This window comes from Zalophus californianus, chromosome 5 (assembly GCF_009762305.2).
Source record: "Zalophus californianus isolate mZalCal1 chromosome 5, mZalCal1.pri.v2, whole genome shotgun sequence".
Taxonomy (NCBI): Eukaryota; Metazoa; Chordata; class Mammalia; order Carnivora; family Otariidae; genus Zalophus; species Zalophus californianus.
Genome location: NC_045599.1, coordinates 115,339,162 through 115,348,403, shown reverse-complemented (window position 1 = coordinate 115,348,403; position 9,242 = coordinate 115,339,162). Strand labels below are relative to the sequence as shown.

Sequence of the window (9,242 nt, the reverse complement as noted above, 5' to 3'; positions counted from 1 at the left end):
TAGCCAAAGTAAGCAGAGCAAATGAAACTCACCAATTTGTTGTTTATTGCAACTCAGCTCAGATAAAAGTCTCAGTTGATAGGGGGATGTAAACCTTTGTTCTAAATGAGCTTATAAGATTATCTTTAGGTTTTAGTTCTCCAAACCATTCTTGTCTCTAGGTGCCATACATAATCCCAAGTTGGCTAGAAGCAGGACTGGATAAGCAGGAAAATTGTCAAGTATAACTAAGGCAAAAATCAGTAACCAGTCAATATATTTTTATTGAGCAGCTGCTTTTTTGGAAATCAGTATCCTAGTTTCTCTAGAGGGTATAAACTGCAGTACCTTCAAGAAGCAAACAATCTTACTAATTAAACACAAACACACACATCTACTAAGCAGTAGCATCAAATGAAGCACAAACAATAATTACTTAAGGGTCCTCAGGAGAGTGAAGTTTGAGGGGTGGCCAGAAACAGGGACAGAGCCGCCAGTGATGGGCAAGGTGATGTAAAAAGGAAGTTCAAGGGAAACATAGTTCAAAATGGGTGAAGAGAATCTGGAAGAGCAGGAAAGGGGTTGGGGAGAGACTGTCTGGGGACAGTTTCAGAGATTTGGGGGAGAGGTTGGATTTTTTTTTTTTTTTTGGTTGGTTGGTTGATTGCCTTTCAGACATATTTTTATCTGCTTAACTGTAATATTGGGGGAGGAGTAAGAAGTAGAAAGAAAAGGCCTATATTGTCTACTCTGACAGATAACTTAGAATTTAAGAAGTATTTTTCTTACTTATTTTTGTTCTTTTTGTCTGTGTTTTTGGTATCACATCCAAAATATCACTGCCAAGACCAATGTCAAGGAGCTTTTTCCCTATTTTTTTTCTAGGACTTTTATGGTCTCAGGTCTTATGCTTTAAGTCTTTAATCCATTTCAAGTTAATTTTTGTGAGTGGTATAAGACAGAGATCCAATTTCATCCTTCTGCATGTGATTATCCAGTTTTCCCAGTCTCATGACAAAACTTTCAGAGATGCGGAGTTGCTTCTCACAGATGAGCAAAGAAAGTGGGTTTTTTTTTAAGATTTTATTTATTTATTTGAGAGAGAGAGAGAGAGAACGTGAGTGGGGGGAGGGGCAGAAGGAGAGGGACCAGCAGACTCCCTGCTCAGCAGGGAGCCTGATGCAGGGCTCAATCCCAGGACCCTGAGATCATGACCTGAGCCGAAGTCAGACGCTTAACAGACTGAGCCACCCAGGTGCCCCAAAAGTGGTTTCTTGAGATAGAATCTACAATAAGGGATTTCTAACATAAACTTAGTTGATAAATCAATGGCAGGGTTTAAGAGGATTGACTCCAATTTTGAAAGAAGTTCTACTGTGGGTGAAATGCTATCAAACAGCATCACATGCTACAAAGAAATCATTCATGAAAGGAAGAGTCAATCAATGAGTTAAACTTCTTGTTGTCTTATTTTAAGCAATTACCATGGCCACCCAACCTTCAGCAACTACCACCCTTATCAGTCAGCAGCCATTCACATCGTGGCAACACTCTCTACCAACAATAAGATTAAGACTCCCTGAAAGCTCAGATGATGGTTAGCATTCTTTAGCAATAAAGTATTTTTTAATTAAGGTATATACATCTTTTAGACACAATGCTATTGCACACTTAATAGATTACAGTATACTGTAAACATAACTTTTATATGCACTGGGAAACCAAAAAATTCATTTGACTCACTTTACTGCAATATTCACTTTATTGGGGTGGCCTGGAACCAAACCTGCACTATCTCCAAGCAATGCATGGGTTTATTTCAACAAGTGGGACTACATCAAACTAAAAAGCTTCTGCACAGGAAAAGAAACAATCAACAAAATGAAAAGGTAGCCTATGAAATAGGAGAAAATATTTGCAAACCATCTATCTGATAAGGGGTTAATATCCAAAATATATAAGGAACTCATACAACTCAACAGCAAAAAAACAAACAGTCCAATTTAAAAATGAGCAGAGGACCTGAATAGGCATTTTTCTAATGAAAATACTCAAATGGTCATAAAAAATACATGAAAAATGCTCAACATCATTAATCATAAGGGAAATGCAAATCAAAACCATAAGGAGATGTTACCTTACACCTGTTAGAATGGTTACCACTAAAAACATAGATAACAATTGTGAAAAGAGGGGCACCTGGGTGGCTCAGTCGTTAAGCGTCTGCCTTCGGCTCAGGTCATGATCCCAGAGTCCTGGGATCAAGCCCCACATTGGGCTCCCCGCTCAGTGGGAAGCCTGCTTCTCCCTCTCCCACTTCCCCTGTTTGTGTTCCCTCTCTCTCTGTCAAATAAATAAATAAGATCTTTAAAAAATAAAAACAATTTAAAAAAAAATACTGAAAAGATGTTAAGAAAAAGGTATCCTGTGCACTGTTGGTCGGAATGGAAATTGGTACAGCCACTGTGGTAAACAGTATGAAGGTTCCTCAAAAAATTAAAAATTAAAACAACCTAAAAGTTTGTCTACAGATGAATGGATTATAGAAAATGTGATATATATACATACAATAGAATATTATTGAGCCACAAGAAAAAAAGAATATCTTGCCATTCGCAACAACATGGATAAAGCCTGAGGGCATTATGCTAAGTAAAATAAGTAAGACAAAGAAAAATACTGTATATCACTTATATGTGGAATTTTTAAAAAACCAAAGTCATAGAAACAGAGAGTAGAATGGTGGTTCTCAGGAGATGGGGGTGGGAAAATAGGGAGATGTTCATCAAAGGGTACAAACTTCCAGTTATAAGATCAATCCGTTCTGGGGATGTCATGTACAGCACGGTGACTATAGTTAACAATACTGTATTATATACCTAAAAGTTGCTAAGAGACTAAATTTTAAATGTTCTCACTACACACACATACACACACACACACACACACACACACACACAAAAGTAATTATGTGAGGTGATGGAGGTGGTAACTTGAAAAAGGAAGAGTAGACTATACCAGAAGCTCACTCCTGGGGATCTCAGACTAATAAGCCAGGGGAATCATAATCTATAGGCTCCTCAATCTAGAGAATTCTTGTGCAGAATAGCAGAAATGGGCAGCAATAGAATAGCATATCAGAAAGCTGGAGAACTGGGCGCCTGGGTGGCTCAGTTGGTTAAGCGACTGCCTTCGGCTCAGGTCATGATCCTGGAGTCCCTGGATCGAGTCCCGCATCGGGCTCCCCGCTCAGCAGGGAGTCTGCTTCTCCCTCTGACCCTCTTCCTTCTCGTGCTTTCTATCTCTCATTCTCTCTCTCAAATAAATAAATAAAATCTTTTAAAAAAAAATTAAAAAATAAAAAAATAAAAAAAATAAAAAAAAAAGAAAGCTGGAGAACTGTGTTGGCTTCAGAGCCAGGACATAGCAAAAACCAATAATATATGCGGTAGAGACTCCATGGCCCCACTGGGTAGGACTTACCTAGGATATTCTGAGCTGGTCCAATTAGGACTTCAAAGCTTTAACTCAACAAAGTGGAACTGAAGGAACCATATGTCTTCTGGCAAGCAAATTCCTCTGGGGATGGCTTGTGCTTAAAGAGGGAACCACTTCAACACTCAGGTAAAGGTTACCAGATCCTGAGAGAACCCCTGCCTGAGTAGGCAGTGGATAGCATGTTTATAGATCACAGCTCTTCTTCCTGCTCACAGTCCCCTTATTCTTGGGACACATGAGTAAGGGCTGTATATTCTAGTCTCCCACCTCTCTTGGAACCCCAAATGCAAGAAAATCCACACAAGTACAAAGGAAGAAAAGCATTGTGGGTTATAGTAACATAGAACATTTTCATACAAAAATAATATGAATAATAATAGCTGCTGTGTATTGAACATCTATGGGTATGGGGGATGTGCCTGGCATATTTCCATATTATCTAATCCAATTTTTACAACTCCATGACAGAATTAATATTTTCAGAGCTACCAATAAGTAGAGAATTCCAACCCTAACCTGAGTCTGAAACCCACTCTCTTTCTACTAAACTCTTAAGTTTCAGTTCAGAAAAGCTGTCACAGCACTTAGTATGACTTGATACAGAAAATAATAGAAAGAAGGAGAAGAGAAAGAGAACAGCCAAGGTGACCCCTTGGAAAGGGGTCTAAATGAAGTGAAAACACAGAGGAGGTGAGGCTACAAGGGTAACTGGCAGCTGTTGAGCACCCACAATAAGGAGAACAGGACATGTAGGTGACCATACAAATGAACTGGAAGGCTTTAGGAAAATAAGGAAGAATGGAAACATAGTCAAGGGAGATACTAACACAAAGAGAAGTTGGTGAGTGTCCCAGGGCTGGGTTCCAACATGACAGGCATACTTGGCTTGACAAACCGGAAAGTGCCTGAAAGAAGAAAGCCTGGATGGAGATGAAAGGAAAGAAACAGACACACCCACCTGCTGGAAAACAGAAATGGACCTACAGCAACAGCAGCTGATACCCCGCATTTTCAAACGGGCTGAGCCTTAACAAAGGAGTGACAGATTGTCAGCAACTGTTTTCAAAAGAAAGACTGTAATCACAAGACACGGGACATATCTGGATCTACACCACATGTCACTAGAGCTAGCACAAATGAAGAGCCTCTACCCGTCGGGGCTCAGTTAAGTTCCGGAAGTTTATCTCTGAGAATTCTTTGTTTTTCAATGCATTCTAATGGGCTACCACTGCCACTTCCAAAAGTTTTTCATGTCTCTCATTTCTTGATGAGGGAAATTAGTCATAGAGTCACTAACCAGAATAACACTAACTCTTCTAGGGACTGACCCTGAGCAGAATCATCAAAGGGCTGAAGTTCAGCTTTGATATCTCCCATTCACCCAATCTCTGCTCTCTCTTTCATCTTGGCATAGTCCTTACTCCTACTCAGGTGCCTATCCTGTATTCTAAAGAAGTTTGCTCTCAGGAGCTCTCAATATATCATTTCAGGGATTCAAGAACTTCATTGGGTATGAGAATCACTATGGCTTATTCATCTCCCCACCCTGAGATTCTGCCCAAACTAGTCTAGCGCCAGGCCCCTAAGTCAGTGTTTTTAACAGATCTGCCAGGTGATTCTGATCCAGATGGTCCTCCAATGGAAAAACAATGCATTAGGGTGTTTGTCGGTAATTAAAGTATTCATTGATAATGGCCTAGGTTTTGACAAAGAATTCTTGACTGGAAGTATATAGAACTGAAGTTATGCATCTCTAATGGTGGAATGTTGGCTAAAGAATATTCAAATGAATATTTGAAAGGCATAAGATCATCTCTGGTGCTCTCTCATCCAATATCCTTCATCTTATAGGGCTTCAACAAATAGGGCTCAAATCAAACCCTGTAAGAGACAACTACTCCCCTGCCCATAAGGTTGACCCTCAGAGCTTCTCTCTCATGGTGCCAATACATATTTCTGCCTTGATTGTCAGGACAGATCCACCGAATTGTCTGAATATTTCCAAGGTATCCACATATTAACATAATTGTACGCAAAACAGAATTTAAGCTTAAATTTAAAGGTGCTGCCATTTTTCTCAAAGTCACAGTTAAAACTCAAACATCAAAACTAGTCACCACATAGTAAATGACCATGCCTCTGTTCTTCATAAAATTAATTAGTCTACCTATACCTTTTTCTATTTTATTAATTTTATTTTGAGTTATAACATCTTTTTTACCCATTTATAACCACGTGGAAAATACAGGTCTTACTAACATGAACCAATAACCAAAAAAAAAGAATTATAAAATATTTAAATGCATATTCTATGGGTCACATTTGACCTTTACTCTTCCTACTTTAAACTGCCATTTCCACCACTGCTTTAGAAAAATCTGAGAAAAGATACAGAATTTTATCCAACCCTTGACCCAAAGACAAATCTCTATTGGAACTCTCTAGGCCTAAATTTCAGTAAGTTCCACTAGAGGGCAGTTTTCCAAGGTTCATGCAAGAATAGATTTAATCGGCCAGGACAACTTCCAATTGGCTAGTTTTTCTTTTTTTTAAACATATTCCATTAGTTGGGGGAGGAATGGCTGAGGGGAGGGGGTCATAATTCCAAAGGACATATTTTCAATCCTACCTGTCATTGATATCAAATTTGGAAATTTTGGTTATTTTCCCCAAACCTCTAAAGCTCAAGTATATGACATACATATCACATTCTCCTCTGAACCAGAATGCACTTTTTAAAAAAGTTTACTTTAGAGGCACCTGGGTGGCTCAGTAGGTTGAGCCTCTGCCTTCAGCTCAGGTCATGATCCTGGAGTCCTGGGATCAAGCCCATGTCAGGCTCCCTGCTCAGAGGGGAGCCTGTTTCTCCCTCTGTCCCTTACCCTCCTGGTGCTCTCTCTCTCTTTCTCTCAAATCAATAAAATCTTTTTTAAAAAAAAGTTTACTTTATAAAACCAATCATGAATCACTTAATTGTTGACCCATGTGAACAGTTAATACAAAGTAAGGCTATTGGTTGTCATTTAAAAATAATTGCTCGGTAGAGTTCATTTCAAATACAAAACCTTCCTATTCTAAGACTTACTTCTTACCTTTTAGAAAAGTTATAAACATTAATAGAACACACTCCTAGAACATTCTGTGAATGAATTTCTACAAATTCAGAGAGTTAGTGTTCTGGTTGGGAAAGTTGGTGGGAAGAGCAAAAGGGTAAAGACTCTCTAGAACTTCTCTGTTCCTCCTTTATAGAGATTCCAGAGAGTTTGAACATGTACAAGTCCTAAAAGATGCTGGGAATTCTCTAACAGTGTTTTTTTTTTTTAAGATTTTATTTTTATTTATTTGAGAGAGAGAGAATGAGAGATAGAGAGCACGAGAGGGAAGAGGGTCAGAGGGAGAAGCAGACTCCCTGCTGAGCAGGAAGCCCAATGTGGGACTCGATCCCGGGACTCCAGGATCATGACCTGAGCGGAAGGCAATCGCTTAACCAACTGAGCCACCCAGGCACCCTCTAACAGTGTTTTCATCTGAGAAGGGAAACCCTGTCTAGCGTCTACCTGCCAACTGTATTATCAAGAAATCTTTAACATTTCTCTGAATTGAATCAGGGTTCATTCACTCATTCAACAAATATTTATTCAATACTTTCTAGGTGCCAGAATGGTGTAAAAGAATCAACAATGCATTAATCAAACAAAATTGACCTCATCTTCATCTTTAATTGGTTGGGATTTTGGGAATATGATCAAACTAATTCGAAGACTAAATGTTCATAGATTAAAAAACATATTGTTAAAATGTTTTATACTTTTGCAAGTAAAATGAAATTCTATGACTTTGTTTAGATATTGAAAGTTTATCAAACCATGACCTAAAATTTCTTTTCCTCAAGCCATTCACTCCAGGACAAAACCATTCAGCTATCCTTGGAGATGTTATAAAAATGAATTGGGACAGGCATTCTAACATATTTAAAAGGAACTATAAAATATTATACAATTATTCCTCCTAATTCTCAGGGCCTAGCTCAAACATCATCTCATTGTTAAAATCTTTCTCAAATTTCACTAAGCTCCTACAAACCAGAAATAACCTTTACCTTTGGGGGCTTGAAAGCATTTATCACATGCTGCCTTATATCTTGGTCCAGGTGTGTCGTACGTTTATTTACCTTGTATCCAGTAGCCAATATTAGAAGGAGGGCAGTACAGTGGTTGAGAGTGGGAGCTCTGGCCCAGATTTCCAGAGTTGACTCCCTTTTCCATATGACCCTAGCCTCAGTTTTCTCATCTGTAAAAAAAAAATAAACAAATAACAGTCGTACCACACGTAATTATTGTGATGATTAAAACAATACCATAGGGCACCTGGGTGGCTCAGTTGGTTAAGCAACCGCCTTCAGCTCAGGTCATGATCCTGGAGTCCCGGGATCGAGTCCCACATTGGGCTACCTGCTCAGCAGGGAGTCTGCTTCTCCCTCTGACCCTCTTCCCTCTCATGCTTTCTATCTCTCATTCTCTCTCTCTCTCTCAAATAAATAAATAAAATCTTTAAAAAAAAAATACCATAAACTGTCACAGCCAAGAGCAGCCTAAGGAAATATGATGACTAAAGGTTATGTGGTATCCTGGATGGGTCCTAGAACAGTAAAAATAAATTGGACGAAAACTAAGCAAATGTGAATAAAGTATGGACTTTTGTTAATAATAATGTATCAATACTGATTCATTGGCCGCGGCGGGGAAAATGGCGGACGGGAAGGCGGGAGAGGAGAAGCCTGAGAAACCGCAGCGAGCTGGAGCCGCCGGAGGACCTGAAGAAGAAGCAGAAAAACCTGTGAAAACTAAGACTGTTTCTTCCAGTAATGGAGGGGAAAGTTCCAGTCGCAGCGCTGAGAAGCGATCAGCTGAAGAAGAAGCTGCAGACCTCCCAACAAAGCCTACAAAGATCTCCAAGTTTGGATTTGCCATAGGTAGTCAGACGACAAAGAAAGCCTCAGCCATATCCATCAAACTTGGATCAAGTAAGCCTAAAGAAACTGTTCCAACACTTGCTCCAAAAACCCTTTCAGTAGCAGCAGCTTTTAATGAAGATGAAGATAGTGAGCCAGAGGAAATGCCTCCAGAAGCAAAGATGAGGATGAAGAATATTGGAAGGGATACACCAACATCAGCAGGACCAAACTCCTTCAATAAAGGAAAGCATGGTTTTTCTGATAACCAGAAGCTATGGGAGCGAAATATAAAATCTCATCTTGGAAATGTCCATGACCAAGACAATTAAATGATGTGTTTTGAAATTGGGGTGTGGGGTGGGTGTAAAGTTAAAAGGAACAGTTTCCTTTTTTAAAGAATGGTATAAGACTATCTTTGGAGCCGCCTTTTTTTTTTTTTTTTTTTTAAGATTGAGTGGTACACTAATGAGAGTTTGAAATTAGAGGTAATTTATGTTTTATATACAGATTTCAAGACATTTGCTAATTTTGTAGTTTCATGTGATTAGTTTCCAAAGGTTACAGATAATAAAAAATCAGAAATGGTACCTTTCTAAGAATTGCATATTTTTTTAGACACAACTATTAGCACATTAAGAGGAACGCAAAAAGTTATTGTCTATTAAACTGCAAGCAGTTACTCTTAACTCCCTTATTAACCTAAAGTGTCTGGCTCCCAGGAACAGCCTTATAGAAGAGGGAGTATTGTATTGGGAGGAAAATGTTACTGGACTATTGACTGAAAGTACGTTAGATAAAATTAAAATATAGC

At 38.9% G+C, this 9,242-nt stretch overlaps 1 protein-coding gene across 1 annotated transcript; it reads left to right on the top strand.

The window, feature by feature from the left end:
- Positions 1-8,214: 8,214 nt before the first annotated feature.
- Positions 8,215-9,022, top strand: LOC118356999 (PEST proteolytic signal-containing nuclear protein). Its single transcript, XM_035727673.1, has one exon. The coding sequence runs from the start codon at positions 8,224-8,226 to the stop codon at positions 8,758-8,760; it is 537 nt and encodes a 178-aa protein (XP_035583566.1). The 5' UTR covers positions 8,215-8,223; the 3' UTR covers positions 8,761-9,022.
- The last annotated feature ends 220 nt before the right edge of the window (positions 9,023-9,242 follow it).